At 38.6% G+C, this 23,142-nt stretch overlaps 1 protein-coding gene across 1 annotated transcript in view; it reads right to left on the bottom strand.

The window, feature by feature from the left end:
• The window catches only part of Pgr (progesterone receptor), a 64,066-nt gene that overhangs the window by 38,772 nt on the left and 2,152 nt on the right, over positions 1–23,142 (bottom strand). The window contains exons 2-3 of the mRNA XM_021172709.2: positions 21,934–22,085; positions 4,976–5,092 (exon numbers count right to left, since the gene is read on the bottom strand). Coding sequence (XP_021028368.1) covers positions 4,976–5,092; positions 21,934–22,085 — 269 coding nt within the window. The remainder of the gene's footprint in view (positions 1–4,975; positions 5,093–21,933; positions 22,086–23,142) is intronic.

Raw genomic sequence — 23,142 nt, 5'->3', positions numbered from 1 at the left:
GTAATTGCTTTAAAAGATCACTGTTATTCTCTCTGATGAGTGGAGGTCAAACTCCACATTCCTGCTGCTGCAAGCTAACTTCTTCCAGTTCCACTGAGTTACTTCCTAAAGAGATCTTCACCAAGATGTATAATATTGTACTTTTTTGGATATACAGTATTATTTTATAAACAGCACTCTCCATTTTCTCCTAAAATGTTCACACTCTGGGTCTCTCCTTGAAAACTTTGGCCATGTCTCTTAGAAAGTGCTCTTCCCTTATCCTGAGCATAGCACTCTGGAGACATCGGGTCTGCAAGCTGCCCTCCTGGAGAGGTGGGAGTGTTAGTTAGGACTAGAGAAAGCTACATAAAGATCATCATCTGGAGAAAACCAGTTTGCAAAGGACGCCCTTATTTACCTTGGCTTCATTGAGTAGAAGGGCTCTGACATGCCAATGATATGAACTTGGAAGGGATATGGCACTATGAAGTGGCACACAGAAGGTCCAGGTAGGGTTACTTCTCTTCTCTCCCCACTTTTATCCCCTAGAAACTAGGCCACAGGCAGTAAGTAGCATACCTCCAGGATCCTCTAGATCTTACCCTGGTAAAATCTGCCCTTGCTCTCCAGACCCAGACTCACACCTTTTACAACATAATTATCTTAGTAGAGATTAGGCTGTTCTGTGGATAAGAGCAGCAAAGATGGTTCTAAGCAGGGTGTGTAATACACTAAACAAAAACCATACTGGTCTAACTTTATTCCCATGAAGGAGTGCAAACCACTATGTAAGCTGTTTTTCAGCAGTACATTGGATGCATATTTTAACTGTTAGGAATATATTCACACTGCTTTAGGACTGCTTTAGGAAAGTCATCGCTATCAAACCCACTGTCTTAGAAATAGCTCTGCTTATAGAATAAAGGTGTGAGCCAGAATAGGGCTCAGGAACCAGCTGATCTCCCTGACCCTCATGCATCTATATACCTGCTTAACATTGTTCACAGAACCTGTTGTCCTTTAGCATGTGTGTCACCTTCCACACTTCTGAGTGCAAGCCCTGTGAAGGCTGAAGTTTGTGAAACTGTCTGTTACAACCCTGGAGTGTATCAGGTTGGCTAGAATGGCTGGCCACCAACTCCCAGTGATATGTTGGTCTTTACTGCCTAAAACTAGAATCATTATGCCCATCCATTCTAAATAGTAAGTTATAGATATCAAGCAAAATGTCCTCATAATTGCAAGACAAACACTGGACACAATGGAAATTTTAATTTTCTGCTGATATAAAGAAAATTAGGGAAAAGAGGAGTGAAGAGGGGTAGGCAGGAGGAAAGCAAATAAGAAAAAAGGAGAAGTGAGCAGAAGGAAGAAGTCAGAAGAAGGAGAAATCTTAGTTAAAAGTGATAATGTAGAATTGGGAAAATATGGTGGTAACTATGGAAGTGTTAGAGCATGGCTTGAGAAGTACTCAAATAATGAGGTGAACAGACAAGAAGATAAGAAGTTTGTACAGAGAAGACAATGGAAGACTATACAAGCTTGGATGACAGGGCAAAGCCCAAGAATATCATGAGACTCTATAGGTCAGACCCCACATTATCAGACAGACCCCAGAGAGTCTGTCTACTACCTTATATCTAATCTGTGGTTGAAGGGAAAAATTTAAAGGCATTTAAGGAATAATATGATTAAAGTTCCTGACAGATGCGTCAGCCAAGCTTCAGTGGATGACCTCATACCCAGAGGTATATGGGCAGTCAAACAGGACTCTGTAGAAATGTAGATAATTAATTTAAGGAGAGAGAGAGAGAGAGAGAGAGAGAGAGAGAGAGAGAGGAGATACAAAGTTGAGTAGGATAGAGATAGGAGGAGTTGGGAGAGGAGCAGGTGTTAAGTATCATCAAAACCCATTATGAAATTGCCAGTGAATTGATGAATCATTATAATCATGATGGAGGAAGGCTATTGTATTAGAGATCCCAGTGCCATAGAAAAAGCAGAGGTAGAGGCAGAAGAAACCATAACATCTCCAAGTCTTTCTCAGAAAGCAAACAAGATGTGTGACTTGTGAGAAAGGCTGGCTTTCTAAAACATGGAAGGTCACAAAGACTTCTGGAGATAACATTGACACAAAGGGAGGAGGAAATTGAGGTGCAGGATTTGAAAAGTGGGTGTACTAATGTAGTCACTGCCTTCTGAGTGCCTTCCCAGCCAGGCATTGTATGAGCACATTTGAGACCTGGGTGTTGACTTGGGGAAAACAGTAATCATGAGACCATAAAATACCAGGAATGCTCTAACACAGTGAGCTAGCAAAGTGGGAAGTGTGTTGAGCGGGTGTAAATTTTGCCCAAGAACACTGGCAAAATTTTAGGGAGGAAATAGCACTTGGGTGAGGTTGTAAATCTGAAGAACATTGGTCTAAAAATAACACCTCCTGAAGGAAGAAATATGGAACATTGAGGGAACACAAGCAAGCTTGCCTTAGGCAGCACGAGGAAGAAGAAATCTTTTAATGTCAACATATAATGCATGTTCCATTGGGCTTTTTAATGGTTGTATCCACATACAAAACTGATTCCTAAGCATTCTTATATAGTATATGACTGTCACCCCACAATGGAATGTCATTTGGGTCCACCAACCATACACCAAGCCAGGCCTTGGATTCCACATATTTTTTTATTTTTAAGAGAGAGAAAAAGAGGAAGGGAGAAACAGGTAGAAGCTGTGTAGGTAGGGAACCAGGGGAGCTCTGGGAAATGTTATAGAGGGAATGAATATGATCAAAATATATGAAATACCCAAAGAATAAACAAACCATTATTTTGAAGTCTGACACAATATTTTTGGGTATATGTGTGAGTGCATGTGTGTGTGTGTGTGTGTGTGTGTGTGTGTGTAAGAGTGTGCATGCATTCTTGTGCATGTGTTTGTGGGGGTTAAAGGATAACCATGGGAGTTTCTCCTCTTCTTTTGTTAGATGGTTTCTACTAACAGACCGGGAACTTAATAGGCTGCACTGGCTAGCCTCCAAGCCTCAGTCACATTTTGGTCTTTGTCTCCCAAGAACTTGGGTCATAAGTCAGAGTTACTATACCCAGCCTTTTAAAAAAGGTGGATTCTGGAGGTCAAACTCACATTTGCAAGACAAGGTTTTTACTATTCCTACAGTTCATGACTTCAGTATGACTGATTGAGTGGCATATCCATATGCCATGCTGTATGTATGGTTAACATAAAGGATTACTATGGAACATTGGTTTTTCCCTTCCACCACATGGGCTTTAGGGTTTGAACTTGAGTCATTAGGCTTAGTGGCAAGCATCTTTACCTACTCAGTCATCTGCCAGGTCCGTCCTTAGTGTATTTATTGCCATATAATTAAAAGCCTTAGGGAGCCTAATAGCAAAACCATGTACAGGGAATAACTACATGTCCATCAAGTGGATTTTCAGTCCAATGGTGGTGATGGTCATTTAATTTCTCACTGTTTAATCTGCATCTGATAAACCTTCAGGATCAAGTTCTAAGCTTGATGATATCTCTGATCTCTCACTCTTTATTCAAGGAGCCTAAGGCCCCCAACAGGCTTGAAAATCATTTAAAAATTCTCTGTTGCTGATGGGAGTACAAACTTGTACAACCACTTTGGATACCAATTTGGTGGTTTTTCAGAAAATTTGGATTAGTTCTATTCCAAGACCCAGCTATATCACTCCTGGGTATATACCCAAAAGATGCTCTATTATACCACAAGGACACTTGCTCAACTATGTTTGTAGCAGCTTTTTTCATAATAGCAAGGACATGTAAGGAAACAACCCACATGTCCCTCTACTGAAGAATGGATAAAGAGAATGTGGTATATTTACACGATGGAAAACTACTCAGATATGAAACACAAAGACATCATGAAAATTTCAGCTAAATGGATGGAACTAGAAAATATCAACTCGAGTGACGTAACCTAGACCCAGAAAGACACCCATGGCATGCACTTACATCTAAGTAGACATTAGCCATAAAGTACAAGATAACCGTGTTGCAATCCACAGACCCAAAGAAACTGAGTAATAAAGAAGACCCAAGGGAGGATGTGTGAATCCCACTCAGAAGGGAAAATAAAATAGACATCAGAGGTGGGTGAAGGAAGGGACCAGGATGAAGGAGGAGGTAAGGAAGAGAACAAGGATGGGAATCAGGTGGGGGGAGAGGATGGGAGAGGGCTGGGTGTGAGAACAAAAATTGGTGGGGAACATGTCTAAGACTAGCAAGAGCCAACCCCTGACACTTAACGATACTCTGCTATGCTTGCAGTCAGGAACCTAACATAACTATGCTTGAGAGGCTTTATCCAGCGGCTGATCAAAAAAGATGCAGAGCTGCTTTCCAGAAATAAACCCATATACCATAACCAAAACACCACGCAGACCTTTGGAGTCTTATTGAAGAGTAGGGGGTAGGATTGAGGGAGCCATGGAGGTCAAGGACACCACAAAAAGACCTACAGAGTCAACTAACCTGGGCCCATATTAGCTCACAGAGACTGAAATAGCAACCAAAGAGCATGTAGTGGCTAGACTTAAGCTCCCTACTCATTTGCAGCAGATGTGTAGCTTGGTCTTTGTGTCGGCCCTCTAAGAATTGAAGCAGAGCAGGGGCTGTCTCTGACTCTGCCATTGTATTCCCTTCCCCTAATATCTGGTTGGACCTCAATGGGAGAGAATGTGCTTAGTCCTGCAAAGACTGGATGTCCCAGGACAGGGTGGTACCCAAGGAGGACTGCCCCTTCTCTGAGGAAAAGGGATGGGGGTAATGGGAGATGGATTTGTAAGGGTGAGGGAGGAAGGAAGGGAGAGATGCTGTGATTAAGATGCAAAGTGAATAAATAAATAAATAAACAAATAAAAGTATTGAGATCCTTCTGACTCAGTGTTATAATAAAGTGTAAGCCACACTACACTATTGATGAAAACATCAACATTACCTCCAAGGACCATCCCAGCCTGACAACACTTTCTCAGACGACATGCTGGGCAGTTTTTTCTGCGGATTTTATCAACAATGCAGTCATTTCTTCCAGCACATAAATAGTTATGCTGCCCTAAAAATGAAAAAGTACAAGTTATTCACAAGTTATAAAGACTCAGAGTCAAAAGGTCTACACAGAGCATCAGGCTTATGATCCTTATAGCCTGCCTTTTGCTGGCCACCACTGTATGCTAGAAATGAGACAGACCCACGTGGTACCTCACCTTTGAGTTCAGGGTCTAAATGAGATAATAGTGAGTGCTAAAAACATTTAAACAGAAGTTTGCATCTAAATAAGGAAGCCATGACTATTAAATTGAATACAATTTTTATGTCATGGCAGGTAAAGAGCTGGGTAGTCTAGCATTTAATTTTAAGTGGCAAGGGGCATTCTGATAGTTGAGCACCCTGACATGAAGTTACAATCTTAATGGGTTGACATAACCCACATTTCCTCTAATGTGTCACTTCAATGGCAACTACAGAAGACTGGAATGGATGCTCAAATGGTATTAGTGGATCCATAGGGCCTGGAAGCTCAGTTCATTCTAATGATGAGCATCTTTGCAACTAAGTGCGGGGCCATCAGAACTTGGAAGCAGAAACACCATCCCGTAAGGTATAGTTACAGGTTAGTCTCCATGTAGTCTGTTTGGCAAAAGGAACATGGCAATCATGCAGTCCCAACAAGAGTTGCCTATGAATGTAGCATGGAGCCCAGACACTGCCTCTGTAGCTCAATAACTGCCCAGAACTTGCAGCCATTCAGAATATAAGGGACTTCATTACAGGTATCATTTCCTTAAGTACCTGGGTGCATGTTTAGGTTTAAAAAAGTCAAGAACAAATGGACTGGATTTGTTCCAGTGTTAGTATGGAAATCTATACAGTCTTAAACTTTGGGAATGACAGTCCAGTAAAACATCTGTTGCCTACACTTTTCTAATAACAATCTTTCCCAGCTTATATGCAGGTTTTAAGATGTAGCAAATGCTACATTTATTTGCTTGTTCCTTGTACAACATAACTTCGCCCTGGTCCAATATTACATGATCATTCTGCATGTCTATAACAAGGCAATCTATTAAACTACTTAGCTATCTACCTGCACATTCTCCAACAGGAGTTAACCACATGCATGTCATAATGACAACCCCAATAGGAGATGCTGTCTAGCTCCCAATTAATGTTTACAGCACCTGTCTATGTTGAAACTTGAGGAAGAATTTCCTGAACTGTATGACACAACATGACATTTCTCCTGGGGAAATTTATCATCTATTTCAGAATGGGAAAAGAAGGGAAGAAATAGCAACTATTACATTATATTTGTTTTTCCTTTGTATTTATTTGTGTGTGTGTGTGTGTGTGTGTGTGTGTGTGTGTGTGTGTGTGTGTATCAGTGGGTGCAGTTGAAGGCTATAAGTCAACCTTTAGTATCTTACAAAAGATCTCCCTCTGAGTCCTAGGGCTCACCTATTAGACTAGGTTGGCTGGTCTCAGTAAGCTCCTGGAGCCATCTGTCTTTGCCTCTCCAACACTGTGATTAAAGGCTCACACCATCATACATGGCTGGGTCCTTAAGCTACCTCAGCCCCCCTCCCTTTTCATTTAAATTATGTATATCTTTTTGTGTTCTTCAGAGTCTAGCATGCTAACTATCCCTATCTTACAAGTGTCTCCCACGCTCCTTGACACCCTTCCCTCCTCTGACTCATCCTTTAAGGATCTGCTTATCCTTTTCCATCTAGTCTAACCTGAATGATCCCAGAAAACCTTTGGTGTTTTTCTATGAGCCAAATGCTTGTTTCATACAATCCGCATGCCAATTTTTCATAGTGGAAGCTGAATTTTAATGCTTTAACACATTTATCTAATAAAATGTCGATAAACATTTGTTGGATAAATATATGCATCTTAATGCTTATTGTTCACATATGGCCATCCGAATATAGTCATACACAGGGATGTAACCTATACAATTGAATGCATTGTTAGGCATAGTAAATTAAGATGGTTATTTTTTCCTCTCCAAGCATTTTTATTATATACAATTTTATATATAACCCACTGCCATTTATAATACTATACCATGAATTATAACATAATTCATGAGTACAATATAAGAATACACATGTGTGTATTTGTGTGTATGTGTATGCATATGTGTGTGTATGTGTGTGCATGTCTGTATGTGCATGTGTGCATGCATGTGTGCATGCATGAGTGTCTGTGTATGTGTTTGTGTGTGTGTGCATGTATGTGCGTGCATGTGTGTGTCTCTGTGTGTACATGTGTGCATCTCTGTATGTGTATATTGGTGTTGGGTGGGTACATGCACATGGAAGTGAGATAACAACTTTGGATTTCTCGGGTATCTTTCTGGCTTTTATTTTTCACAGTTGACTATGTATTTACTTCATCATTTTAAAATCATTCCTTCTATCAGCATAGATCATAGCAGATATCTAAAACATCCTTTTCGGTTTTTTGCCATGGTGATTTTTAAATTATATTTTTCTTGTTTAAAACAACTTTTAAATTTAAATACACTTTGATCATATTTCCCCTATCCCCAAGTCCCTCCAAATCCTCTGCTCCTCCCAACACACTCAGATTTAAGTTCTTTCTCAAACACCCTATACAGCAACAAACCCCCAAACTAAGACAACAAAATAAAACCATACACAAAAAGGAAAAAGAAAAAACAAAACTCCAAACTGTAACAAAAGAAAACCACACTGAAGTACATGGTATCCATATGTGTTAGTCAACTACTCCTCAACATAAGGACTGTCCTGGCGTGACTGATATAACCAGTGTCCACACTAATAGAGAAAACAGATTTTCCCTCTCCAAGCATGTATAAATGACAGTTCAGTTGTCAACTTTTACTCTTGTAGCTAGGTTTTCATTCATTCATTCATTCATTCATTCATTCATTTTTTAAAAAATACAAAATAAAATATAGTAAGATAAAACAAAAACTATCACATCACAGTTGGACAAGTCAAAGCAACAGATGGAAAAGAAGGCACTGGAATCAGAGACCCACTCATTTCACAAGAGTGGGGAGTTGGAGGCCATGGGGAGTTGTGGGAGAGACTATGGGAAGAGACAGCTAAAATTAAGGGGCATTTGAGGGGTAGTATGGCAACCTAATGTAGTAGAAACTTCTTAAAATATATACATGCATGAAGGTAATCTAAATAAAATCTACAAGTAATGGGGGAGACAGGATCCCCATCTCTTGTCACCCAGCCAAGCTCCCAGTACTGGGATTAGGTTACATCTAATTAAGTTGTTGGCCAAAGGGACTAGTGGGAATCCCCAAACAACACAGTCTGTTGCCAGTACTATAGGGTTGCTCTCCACAGATAGCAAGGACACATTGCTGAAGACAATGCCTATATTGAACATGATAGTGAGCTAGTGTCTACATAGAGCCTTCATGCCATGCTTCTTTGGTACAGGAAAGTAATCTGCATGCTATCAAAAAAGTAACATAAACACCAAGGCAACCACAACTCCTTTACCACAAGGGTATACTGCCTGATATGTTGAGGCAATGTGACACAAAGCTTGTGAAAGTAACTAACCAATAACTAATTCCAATCTACCAGATGTAGCCCATACGTAGCACTGCTTGTGTGATCAAGAACCTAAGACTAGACAGTCCAAGGATTATGGAAAAGCCACATAATACTGGTCTAAAAAAGGAAAAATAAGTAGAGATAAAATGTCCCCTAATGATATTCCTCTGTATTTTTTTCAGTGCCTTGTTCATCTGTCACCAGAGAGGCCTCCTCCTGCAGCATACAGAAAAAATACAAAAACCCATAGCCAGATATTACATAGAGAGTCAGAGACCTTGAGACACTCAGATTTAAACATCCCCATCAAATTCCTCCCCTCAGAGCTCAGGAAACCCATGGAAGAGGAGGCAGAAAGAGTATGAGAGCCAGAGGGAAATAAGGCCTTCTAAGTCAAAGAGAATTAGCAACTGCATTAGGTACCCTGTGCGTGCATGTGTGCATGCCTGAATGTTTGTGTGTGTGTGTGTGTGTATGTGTGGCTGAGTAATTGCACTTACATATTGTTTCTAACCTCTCCCTATATTAAACTCCCTGCTGTTTCAATTATTTAAAAACATTCATATTATAAAAAAATGTGACTAAGTAACTTCACTGTCTAGTGAATTTTTATTCATAATATTTTAATTATGTTACATGGTTCCATTTTAACTGAAATAAAACTTTCACACTGTAAATTAGAAGAAGAATCTCCTATAAAATATTAAAAGAAAAGTCTGTATGATGTTGGTCATTTTTGAAGAGTTTTTTTGTGTTGTTTCATTTTTTGTTTTTGTTTTCTTTGGGGGGGGGGGTTAGGATTATCTGAGTATGGAAGAAGGATGTCCACATGAGTAGAACTGCCCTTGGAAGCCATGAGTGCCAGGTCCCTGGAGTTGGAGTTCTAGGCAGTTACAAGCTGCCTGACATGGATGCTTGGAACCAAACTTACATCCTTTGTAAGAAGAGTGCATGGTCCTATGCATCGAGCCATTACTCTAGCGTTTGAGCTGCCTTTTAGTAAGAGCACAAGTGACCAAATGTCAGTTGTGTATAGGAATATTTACAGGGTATCATGGTTTTCTTTTGTAAATCGGAAGAAACTACACAGAAAAGAATCTATAAGAGTAAGTGTAGTAGCCGGGCATGGTGGCGCATGCCTTTAATCCCAGCACTTGGGAAGCAGAGGCAGGCGAATTTCTGAGTTCGAGGCCAGCCTGGTCTACAAAGTAAGTTCCAGGACAGCTAGGGGTACACAGAGAAACCCTGTCTCAAAAAAACAAAACAAAACAAACAAACAAACAAACAAAACAAAACAGCAACAACAAAAAAGAGTAAGTGTAGTCTATCTCAGGAACTATGACCCAGGAGGTGGAAACGGAGGTGCCATGAATTGGTGCACATGAAGAAAGTCTTCCCACCACAGACACACAGAAGTCTTGGATAAAATTCAATAGACGCATGTTGCTTATTAATTTGGGCTACTTTTTATAGACTCAATTTCTATAACCCAGAAATGGAGAAAGAAAAGGGCAGAGATAATCTCAAAAGGCACATGTAGAGCCTAGGCTCTAAGAACTGGGCTTTAAAGCCCATGGATGAGTGCCACTGGGTATATCAACCTCACCCCAAAGCGGGCTCCATGCCCAGGAATAGTTGACCAACACAAAGCAAACTCCATGATTTTTCTGTGGGATTTTGTTTCATCTTGTTGTTGATTTTGTTTGAGTATCCTTTTTGTCTTACTATATTTTTTACTTATTTATTTTGTTTTTCGTGTGTGTGTGTGTGTGTGTGTGTGTGTGTGTGTGTGTGTGCGCGCGCGCGCGCGCGCGCGCTTGACAAAAAAAGCAAAAGAAAGCAAGAGAGGTGAAGAAAGAGAGAGCATAAGGTTGGATAGGTAGAAAGATGAAGAGGATCTGAGACAGGGAGAAAAAGTATGATTAAATACATATTGAATGAATAAAATTTCTAATGGAAAAAAAACACAGGTAAACTAAGCAGGCTTAAAGGAGAACACTAAAAACTCGTGTCTCTAGCTGCATATTTATCAGAAGATGGCCTAGTCGGCCATCAGTGGAAAGAGAGGCCCATTGATCGTGCAAACTTTATCTGCCTCAGTACAGGGGAACGCCAGGGCCAAGAAGTGGGAGTGGGTGGGTGGGGGAGTGTGTGGGGGACTTTTGGGATAGCATTGGAAATGTAAATGAAATAAATACCTAATTAACAAAAAACAAAAAAAAAGTTAAAAAAAAGAAAAAACCTGAACTCTGCTTAAAAAGTAGACTTTCACAAGGCTACCGCGACCATGAAAATAGGAGAAGACACAGCACAGGAAGGCCAATGAAGTCAAACTTAAGATGAGAAGGCAAAATGACTAGGACTAAAACCAAGACAAAATAAATCGTTGGATATAGAGCAGGGCAGCTGTGTGTAGTGGGTGGCTGGAGCCTTCCCTTGGACAGCTATGCAGGACTTTTCTTGTCCTTTTCTACTTTGTTTCTGCATCGTGAAGAATGGCTTATTCCTCCACAATTCTTCCATGATTTGGGGCTCAACTTGGGCCCAATTTCCATGTACAGAGCCCTCTGAAACTCTGAGCCAAAGTAAACCACTCTCTCTTTAAGTCATTCTGTCAGTTATTTAGTCACAACTGTACACAACCAGTGCAATGCAGATTATTTCAATGCTACTAGAAATATAGATACTTACAAATTATTTTTAACTAAAGAATATTTTGTAGAATTTAAAAGCTTTATATGCTCTTAACAGAAACAGGAGCAGCTAGAGTCGATTTTCCTCAACTCTCTGCAAGGTATTCCACAATGAATGAACAGAATTTTGATTGATAAACTTAAGTAGGTGCTTATGAAGAAAGGTTCTGACACTCTGCCAAGCATCCTACAATGGATAGAAAATCCCTCACAATGAAGAACTTTGTGGTATCCAAATATCTGTACAACTGTTTGTGAAATAATGGCATAAATTTTTGGCCCCGTCACTTTTCAAAAACTGTATTTTCTACTTCTGTCCAGTGTTGGCTACAACAGATACTAGGAGTTAGATTATTCAAATTTAATCTTATCATCCAAAATAACCTGCAATCATTGGAGAAATTATTGATGAAATAATAGGCAAACAAATGGGATGCTCTTTTACAGCAAAAAAAAAAAAAAAAAAAAAAGTTGATTTTTATGGAAGTCTGAGAAAACTGTGCCAAAGCCATGTTGGTGCTATGGCGTGAAGACTGTTTCTGCCTCCAGAGTTTATGCTGATATTTAATATCATAGAGAGACATGAAGAGGTAGGAGCAGATGGGATCGCTGAATAGAGCTTTGTCATAACAGGGGGCTAACCTGTGCATGCCATTCAAGATTTAAGAGAATAGTGATTTCATGGATAACTTCAGGAGAGGGTCTACTATAACATCCAGTTTTCTGGAACTCAGTTTAGCTCTTTGTCTCAACATAAGTCCTTCTTTGTCTCAGGACTCAGAAACCAAGAAGGTATTAGGTGTGTCCCCTCAACCTGGACCAGAACCATGATCTAGAAACAAATCACTTTCCTCATAATTCATCCAGCCTGCCGTATTATGTTGTTAGCAACAGGAAATGAACTAAGACAGTGGCTAAACATAATTTAAATAAATTCATGTGATTAAAGCACATTGAATGTATAAAGATCATGATAATGTTAAAAGGAACAAATGAGAGAAAGACACAAAACTCACTGGAAAATTCTAGATTTTAGGATACAAACTACTCACTTTGGAACTTGATAATTAAATTTAAAAACTTGCCCAGCTCAAGGCTTCCATTATAAATTGTACTTTAAAAATAGAAAATTTCCTTTTGGAAGAAAGAAACAGGAGAGTGATTTGTAGGAGATAAAATCAGAAAGGACAATAAAAGTGGAAAAGCATCCTTTTGCTGTGTCCAAAGAAATAACCACTCCTTGTGATGTCTAAAAAGGCCATCAAAACACTCGTCCATTTTACAACTTTGTGTCTTTGTGGAACCACCACTTTATAGACTTCACCCAAAACAGCAGATTGGATGTGATTACAGAAAGGAGACTCGATCAGTCTTTTATGAAGGCTAATATTAAAGTGACTTACAAACTTGTAAAACAATGCCATTCTTCTTACAGCTTACAAGCATATCTTAATTTCACTTTAATATGAAACCAGTAGGATTTGTTGTGCATGTATCCTGTCAGAGATTCATAAAACATGAACAAAAGAATCATGCTGATAATCAAAGATTCTTGTAAGCACAATTTTACTTGCCATTGGATTCTTTGTTCAGAAAAAAAAACAATATCTAATGGATTATTATGTTTGAAATGAGGGAAGCAGAATTTCAGAATGTATAAAATCATGGGGCTGAAGAGATGGCTCAGTGCTTAAGAGTGATTCTTGCTCTCCTAGAGGATCAGACAGGGGCTCTCAGCACCCACATTGGTGGCTCACAACCACCTATAAGTATAACTCCAGGGGAGTGAGTGCTCTCTTCTGACCTTCACAGGTACCTGGCATACACACGCACAGATGCATACACACACACACACACACACACACACACACACACACACACACACACAGAGAGAGAGACAGAGAGAGAGAGAGAGAGACAGAGAGAGAGAGAGACGCAGACACGCACACATACACACACACACATTTGTGAGTTGCTAGGCATGAGGGTGCTTGTATCTATACTCCTACCCTAGCATGTGCTCATAACCACTGGGCAATTTTTTCAATTTCTGTAATGTCAATTTTAGTTTCTAATATGGTGGGTAACGTATAATCCATATATACACAAGATCTTTGGAGGTCTCAATAATGCTAACGTTTCTAGGATGCTCTAAGTCTCTTTGATCTACTAAAAACAATTTTTATATTGCTATTAAACATACTTTTGCTATCCAAGTTTCCACCTATTAGGACTTGGCCTTGAACAACTCATTTAATCTCCTGGCGCTTTCCTTTCCTTATCTATAAAACAGCACTTCAGTGTACAGTGATGTAGATCAAACCTTCCGCACCTCAGCGGCAGTCTAAATGCTCACTGGGTAGTAATTCTGATGGTTCAATAAACAAATACTTATTGACTATCTACCATGTGCCTGTATAATTTTTTATCCCCAGAAGTTTATTTTCCGTAACCATTAAATGCTTTTACTGGAGTTGGTTCTCATTATCTCCTCCAGAGACCTATTTTTTTATTGAGTTAAATATCCATTTTCTGTTCACCTGATTTGTTATCTAACTACAAAGCGAACACACCACATTCATTACAGCGCAATAGAGTTTTCCGCAAATTCAGTTTGAACAGTATCTACCCCATAGGGAAATTATCTGTTCAGTCTATTTTGCATGTGCAGTTAGAGATGAAGATAAATGTTATACATGCCTCTGTATTGATGAAAGGAGCTAAGTAAGAGGCTCTCACAATGACTGATGTGGAGCAAAAGCAATAACTTATCACATAATTTCCATGTTTGTTATTTTCTCACCATTCTGAAGTTACACCTTCACTCTGAGGTCTGCATAGTTGGAGTCATCTTCTGATCTTTCTAGCTTCCATATAGATTTAAATTTCATCATTGGACCTTACTGTTGAATTCTTTCTATCATATTGTCTACAGATATTTGAGAACAGCTTTGGGTCAGTGATTCATATTCACTAAGTGTTTGGTCAGTTGTATAAGTAAGTCCGTTGGTTGCAAAACAATAAAGAATGTGGTAAGTCTATGTATGATTTTCTGTAGAAGATGTTATTATATTGCATAATGTGCCTCCAGAAAAATATGTAGTCATGAAAATAAGTCAAGGAAATAACAGATTATGTAGCAGCAGTTGCTGAATTTAAAACTAAATTAATAATATGCTAAAACTTTTTGGAAAGGAATTTTGTTTCTTTGTTCTGTAGAAGATAAAGTGAAAAAAGAAGAAGAAACAAGAAAGACTTTGTAAGGATCATCACAGTATAAAATAACATAGAACAGTTCACTGAAATGGGACAAACTTCCCAAAGAGAAATTAAATGGGGCGTGCATCTATATTTAAATGCACAAACATATTCAGCATCAGTAGAATTTGGATTCATGTTCCCTTCCATGTGTTGTTAGGTAGCTGTGGATCCAGCACAAAATATATGGCTTACTTCTTTTAGAAAACAGGGCCTTCTGTGTAGATTAGGATGTCTTTAAATCCAAGGCTTTCCTGTGTCAGTCTCCTAAGGCTTAGGTTACAGGCGTAAACAATCACTTTCAAAGATGATTTTCAAATGCTTTCAATGATGACAGGGTTTTAAAACCAAAAAAAGTGACCCACATGTCTACATTAAAGTCTGTCTTAAGATCATTGGAAATGAAAAAAAGTGTCAGCCATATATATCAGGCATGGTTTTCAGGTGGTGTTTAATCTTCACCAAATGGTGTTCGCCTATCTTTTATCAGACGTCAAAGATTTCCTCACATAAAACGACCTGCCAAGGATTTGTTCTGCCACCATAATCACTCAATTGAGATGTAAGAATTTCCTGTCATAGAAGATGTGTGTGTGTGTGTTTTAGTGTGTTGGTTTATAATAGTTTGTTTATATAAACTTTGCAGTGGAAACATAAATCAAAGAAAAGCACAATGCAGAGCCACTCTGAGCAGAGAAAGGATTAGGACAGTGTTAAGGAGCCAGTCTCCAGATAGAAACCATGCTTACTCCTAAAAAACATAATTAATCTTTATTCAAATCCAAAATAATCTGATAAGACATTAGGGGAGGTAGGAGTTTAAAAGACAGAGACATTACAGTCAGACTTATTGGGTAGTGGTAATTCTTTGTGCATTTCTTGGTAAAATTTAGTTATAATATAGTATCTCTACTTCATTGTATTCATAAAGGAGTTACATGTGTTAGACAAGTGCCCAGATAAAGTCAAGGCCAGTCAGGGTCTGTTAGATGAGTGATCCCTTTGTGTACCATCAGATATTTTAGTTGGACATCCTATATCTGTCCTGACCTTCTGCAATGTAGTGTTGTCTTCCGTAGTTCTAGGATACCCACACCAGAACATTCTCATATTCTTTTCATATAATTTGTGCATGTGCACATGTGTATGCATGTGCATGTATACATATGTGTGAATGCTTCTGTGTGAATGTGTGTGTACATTTGTGTGTCTATATGGCAGTGGAAGTTCATGAGTGTATACATACATATGTATGCTTGTGTTCATTCATACATGCATTGTATGTTTTTGTACATTGAATAGACTAGATTTGCATTTGAGTTTTCTCTTCCTATGTTTGCAGTGAATGAAGGCAGGCACTACATACATATTTATCTCTGTAATCCTAATAGAATTTTTTCTTAAATATAACATAGACACCTATAAAATGAATGAAGTCATGTTGGCAGCAGGAGGATTTGATGTTTTAGGAGCTTCATCAAAGGACTTAAACCCAGAGAATGGGGCAGGCATTTACCAAGCACAAGAAATGTTAACTCCAGCAATGCTTGGAGAGAAGAATTTTAATTCTAAATCATTAGAGAAAGTTTCAAAGAGCAAGTTAGAACTACACCATTCCACTCACACATGTATCCCCCACATGCATGTATGCATATATACAGTACACACAAGCATACATACAAATATATGTGTAAGGCATACACATGTATGGACACACACTGGTACACACACCAGCATGCATATGTGTACACACAAATATATATGTATATAAGCATGTAAATGCCATTCACATATGAATGAATACAAGCATGCACACACATTGTGGTAGCATGAATATGCATGGCCCCCAGAGGTGCATATCTTTGAATGCTTAGTCATCAGGATGTCACTACTTGGAAGGAATTAGGATGTATAGCCTTGTTGGAGTACGTGAGTCCTTGTTGGGGCAGGAACTGTAGGGTTTGAGATGCTCAAGCCAGGTCCAGTATCTCTCTCTTCCTGCTGCCTTCAGATCCAGATATTGAACTCTCAGCTGTCATGTCTGTCTGTGTGCTTCCATGCTCCCCACCATGAGAATAATGGCCTAAACCTCTGAAACTATAAGCAAGTCCAAATTAAGTGCTTACCTTTATTGGAGCTGTCATATTCATTGTGTCTTTTCACAGCAATAGAGTATGACTTAGACATACATGTATACATACACATGCACAAACACATACATATGTATGCATACACACATGATTCCCCCACTCCCATACAGGTACACTTATGTACATAAACATTCATAAGAAGCACGCACACATGTCCAGATGTACACATGCATATGCAAGTGTATACACATCATTAGATGAAAAAAAGCCTTATGGATAATGATTCAATGGCACATACATTCTAGTAAATGATACTGCTTATGTTTTAAACAGCTCCTCATATTATATGCACATATTGTAAAGCATTAACATAGACACACTGAAGAGTCCATGATAGGAGAAGACTAACAGTGTTGAGCATGAGGACTTAAGCTTTATCAGTAATGATTTAATTTTTTTTAAGTACAATGCACTGTCATGTTCCTTGGGCAGTTAGGAGAAAATTTGGCCTCAGTGCTCGCGGACACAGCTGCCATGGTAAATATGGATGTCTGATGGCTCTGCTTTCCTCAGTACAGTGGTGTTAATGGTATACAGTTCTTAATGGCACTGTCAAACATATGCCACACAATGCATCTTTCTACTTCCTCCTTACTTCAGTGTGTCAAGCTCTACCTATGTTCATTTATTTTCAGTGTTAGACAGAAAGACCTCCTGCTTGAGAAGAAACTGGCTATAGAGTTTTGAAATGAAGTCCAGTGAATGACTACACATTTATTTTTATGATAATGGGAAACTGCCCAGGATAAACTTTCTGAGATCACATTAAATCAAATACGATGATTGGTGAATTATTTCAAGACCCTAAATGTTAATTACATAAATTATAGTGGAGGAGATTGTTGGGTAATTTTGTGGACTACAGATGATAAAGCATTCCTGACTTACTCAGCTGTTAGTGGACAGCCTACTCTTATTTCTCTTCATAAAGTGATATTGTGGGAAAGTCTGATTCTAAGTCAGTCTTGTTTAGATGCTCAATTATCATCACCAATTGAAAGAAACACGTTCTTAATAAAATAAAAGCATTTCATTTCTGTCCTGTTTTTACCATGGCCTACCCATAACAATTCTCCTATAAAAGTTCTCTAAACCCCATTGTTTCTGACAAGGGCCAGTGCTTCAGGCAGTAAAGCACTGCATGCATAAACCATTTAGCATATATGTAGTTAATTGTGGCTATTGGTAGTATATCCTTTTCTGCATGTCACCTCTCAAGCAGTGGCCAGCAGTGTATACTCTGCTTTATTGACCTCCCTCCTGTACTTAGCCTAGGGCCTGGGTAAGACAGGTAGTCAGTACATTAGTGCTTGAGCTGAGGTACTTCAGGTAACTAATTCATGAATAATTAATACCCAAATGAAAGTGTTATAATATAGCAAAACAATTACAAATGCATTCATGTTACAGTCTTGAGTATTATAAATAATACAGTTCTATTATAATATTTGTCTAACCATACTGCATTCAATGTCTCTCCTACCAATGTTGTCACACAGTGACCCATCCAAATAAGAATGTAGCATAATTAGGTATGATGACCAGTTTACAGAGTAAAATATTGATTTACTGAATGTCTAATAGTTTTCTGGTCATTATGCATATTAAAGTGAGCCAATAAAAATGTCTTTGTGCCCCACAAGACCAAATTTCTGGCCTAAATTAGTAGAATTGGAAAGTGCTATTTTCACCTCTGATAGACACTGTGTAATTCCTGACCATGTCCTGGCTCACACTGACTCTGCCAGTGTCTTGTCAAAGGAGTGCAATAGGTTTTTCAACCAACTGAATTGACTTTCTCCTCATTTGTATTCTCTATTTCCTGAATGTTATGTTTTTTTCTCTCTCTCCTCGCTCTTCCACATAAAACCAGTAGAACCAATTAAAACCAGTTGTCCTAGTTGACTGTGTCTCTCACTCTTACCCTAGGAAAGGAACACTCAGGACACTGACTTGGCACCTGGATAAGCCTTTTCTCCGGGTGCTTCACCAAATGTGAAGTTAATGTGATCTATATCTTTATATCACATATTTCTGTTCTTTACATTCTTTCTTAATATTCATATTTAGCATTCTAGATGTTTCCTCACTTGGCAAACATGTTTAACTGTGTTTCCTATATTGAGAAAGGAAGCACTGTGGTTGAGGGCTGAGACCTGGAGCACACCATCTGGGTTTGAATCCTGACTTCACCACTTCCTAACTGTCATGAGGACAGCTATATTTCCTCTGAGCAAACAGTGAGTACTAACTTGCCTCTGTTGTGGAGATGAAATGAGTTCAGTGGAGCCTAGGAAACAGGCACTGGATTGTAAGAAGCACTTTGTAATTCCAAGGTTGTCAGTCACATCATTGCTTCAGTTAACTCACCTGCCATTGCCCTCTGGTCCTCCTGCCATATGCACAGCAGCCCTCTACTTCGAACTAATTCACAACCCAGCTCTGTTACAGCATCTTCCCACCCACTAACATCCTCTGATTATCTCGCATTCCTGGAAACTCCTAGAAGGGTCTGTCAATTCTATTCACTTGCATTTGCCCACTGATTCCCAATTCATCCATACCCTCACAACCTAACTCTATCTTTCCTGAGCATGTGATTAGACACCTTTCCTCAGTATTTAGACACCTCGGTTGCCCTTGAGCAAACTGAGCTTCATACCTTACAAGAAGCCTCCTTTATTGTACTAGAACCTACAAATCCCAGCTCAGAGTCCAGCAAGATGGCTCAGGAGTTTAAGTACTGATCATGAAAACCTGACAGTATATGACACACACACACAAAGCTCTCCAGCTCCTAACTTCTGTTCCCACAGGAAACCAAATAAATCTCCTAAGTTTTCTGACTCTTTATCTGGTACTTAATGACAATCTCCAGTGAAACTTCATTTTTGCATATAGTAACCCCTCAGCGGTATTATATGCTTCTTAAGGGTGAAACCATTACTGAGGATAGTCTTTGAATACCGTATGTATGAATTCATTTAATCTGCACCTTAAAACTTATCTGCCATTATTACCCTCATTTTGTGTTCAGGACAGAGAAAAATGAAGTCACAGAAGAGTACCTTTCTCAAGATATAGGAAGCACATAAATAATTGCTACAGGGATAGGTTTGCTCACAGATTTGATTTAACTTAATAAATGATTTATAAATATGTATATTTAGTTGTTCCTTGTATGTATTATTGAATAAAGGTGCTTCATTTCTACTACTTCAGTTTAAAATAGGGTCTTACTAATAATGTCCTTTGAGAGTAAACTAGGATGCTATTCCAATGACAATGACAGGTGATCCTCATTCTGTGTATGCAGTTGATGCAGTAACTTCTGAAAAGTAACAGCACATATTGTGGACACCAACTAACTTACAGCATTGCAGTTAAAGGCACTTACTATATATTCTCTTAATATATATCCATTTAATATGTATCTACTTAATATATACATATACATATATCCATTTAATATATCCACTTAATATGTATCCATTTAATATGTATTTACATACATATCAATTCAATATATCCACTTAATATGTATCCACTTAGTGTGTATCCATTTAATATATCCACTTATTATGTATCCATTTACTATGTATCCACTTAGTGTGTATCCATTTAATATATATCCACTTAATATATATGACTACTAGGAATCAGTTGCCAATTACCCATATTTATGACTTTGAGACTTGCGTAAACTGGAAGTAGGATAGAATAATTGGCCTTTGGAAGATTCTAAAGGGGCTGGTCGATTGCAAGTTTACAGCATTCTAGGGATACTATAGAATACAAGAAATACTAACATGAAAGGAGTCAACACTCCACTAATGAGTCCAGAATCATAAAGTCCTCTCACTTGCCCCATTCTCACATGTGCTCTTGGATGGTGCACAGTGAACTCAGCTCCTTGAAGCTGCATGCATTCCAAATCACTTAAGAATTTAGTTACTTAGTCAGAACAAAAACCAAAACCAAAACAAGCCTCTAAAAGTAAACAAAGCACATAAATTTCCAGAAGAGCCTCCCTAGAAATCTCTGAAGTATGAATGTTCCAGCCCCTTATGGGCTGCTTATGAGGTGTGTGTGGGGGGGCTGTTAGAACTTAGAACCCAAGAAACCAGGAGAGCCTACTGCTGACCTTCAGCCCACACGCCATCTCTGTACTCCATGTCAGCTTCTTAGAAAATATCTTTCTCTCCAGCATCAAACTGTGACACATCTGTTAATGCATTCTTATCTTCAAAGGCAAACATGTTTGGCTTGGCGTTTACTGAGGTGGAAGGAATTTTAAAATGTTTCTATGGAAGGTAAAGTCTGAAAGATACCCTACAAACTATTGCAAAACCATTGTTAAGTATGTAAATAAATGTTCTTAGCTGGGCATGGGGGCGCACACCTTTAATCCCAGCACTTGGGAGGCAGAGACAGGCAGATTTCTGAGTTCGAGGCCAGCATGGTCTACAGAGTGAGTTCCAGGACAGCCAGGGCTATACAGAGAAACCCTGTCTTGAAAAAAAAAACAAAAAACCAAAAAAGTGCAGGTTTTACTGAAAGCATGATAGTCTCAGGAAAACCGTGTTACTTTGAAATTCAAATTGTTCATTTATTCAAAGCAATTATTCCTGTCCTCTCATACACATGAAGCTATGCTAAACAAAAAGATCTACTCACTAAACTTTTGTTTAAAATTATTATATCAATATTATATCAACATGATTTATGGAAAGGACAAATGTAGATAATTTGCAATTGTATTAAATGATATATATGTATATATATACATATGTATATATATCCTATATATTTGTATGTATTCTGTGAACATGTTTCATATGTATGTAAATGTATGCACACATATGCAAATACGTACACATATGTAGCTTTGATTACTATAATCCCAGTGTTTTGTTTATACAGGAGATACATATGAACACATCACTAGAGTAAAGCTGTATCTTGAGAAGAAGAGAATCTCTCACCAGTGTCATGGCTTGAGTACTGTTGAAAGTGTGAGTCACAGCATACAGTTATAATAGCAAACCACATTCACTCTTGGGTATTGTAGGCAATGCATATGGTTAAAAGAGCATCATAATCTAAGGTGTAAAGAAATGCCATCATTTCTTAGAAACAAGCATAACTAAAATGTATAAAGTCTTAGATAGTCTCCATGACAATGGGATGGAGAGGAAGAATGAGGAGGAAGCTTCCTACCTTCCATTGCCCTCTTAAAGAAGACCTTGCAGCTCCCACAGGTAAGCACACCATAGTGACAGCCAGATGCTTCATCCCCGCAGATTAAGCAGATCTTCTGAGGTAAGGAATCAAAGCCATACTGTGGGCTCTGGCTGGCTTCTGAATCTGGCCTTGAAATGCAAACAGACTCTGTTTAGTTTTAGGTGCACTGCTATCTGATAAAGAAAGCTTTCCTAAACTGGTATCTATGAGAATTTTTAAAATAGAACCATAGTATTTATTTATGGGTTTTTTGTTTGTGTATTAGTTTTTTGCTAAAGGTCTCATGTAATTGGGTTGACTTTAAACTTGTTCCATATCAAGTCTGGCCTTGAACTCATGAATTTCCAGCTTCCAAGTGCTGGAAACAGAAGCACTTGCCACCATTCCCAGTTTCTAAAGAGCTGGGGACAGAACTCTGGGCTCAGTGTATGGTAGGTAAGCAAAGTTTCTAGGAACTGATCTATATCCCCAGCTCCTAGGACCATAAACATACAAAAATACATATATACTTACATACATACACACATATGCACATACATATGTATACACACATATTTGAATGTCAGTGCACTAAACTTGGTGCTTGATATCTTAAACTCCCTATAATGGATTCCTTGAACACACAAATCATTTACATTAATAAAGGGGAGCAGGTGCATCCTTCCATGTTCACAAATGCTAGAAACACTCCTTTAAAAAGAGCTCCTTATACAGAAGTGATTTTGCCTTTGGCAGATGAAATATGACCTCCTTCCTCAATGCTGGGTCACAACAAACACGGCTGAGCTTTAGGAATTTAACTGGAATTAGCACTGGTTCCGGTTTGAAAACTCTGAAACAGTTGATTGCTCCAACATATAAATATAGTTGTGATTTCAAGGCATTGTTAACACATTGACATTATTTTGCCTAGTTACTGCATCTGAGACTCTAAAACTTGAGCATGTTTTTTTTTTCCTTTTCATGTCCATTACTTCAGTATGTGGGGAAAATGATCTTGAAGACATATATGAGGGAAGTATAGGTGTCTGCACCAGTGTGAGGTTCCATGCTCTGGCCGCCTGCAATTGTTGTTTAAACCCACCATTCAAACACTTGCCTCCTGCAGATTACCACACTCTTGATGTTCCTCAGAAAATCAGGCCAGAGTCCTGTGCAGATCCCTAAGGGCTTTTTGATTTCAGT

The sequence above is a fragment of the Mus caroli genome, unplaced genomic scaffold (assembly GCF_978045245.1).
Source record: "Mus caroli unplaced genomic scaffold, Mus_caroli_1 scaffold_11, whole genome shotgun sequence".
Taxonomy (NCBI): Eukaryota; Metazoa; Chordata; class Mammalia; order Rodentia; family Muridae; genus Mus; species Mus caroli.
This window is presented reverse-complemented; position numbering and strand designations above follow the sequence as displayed.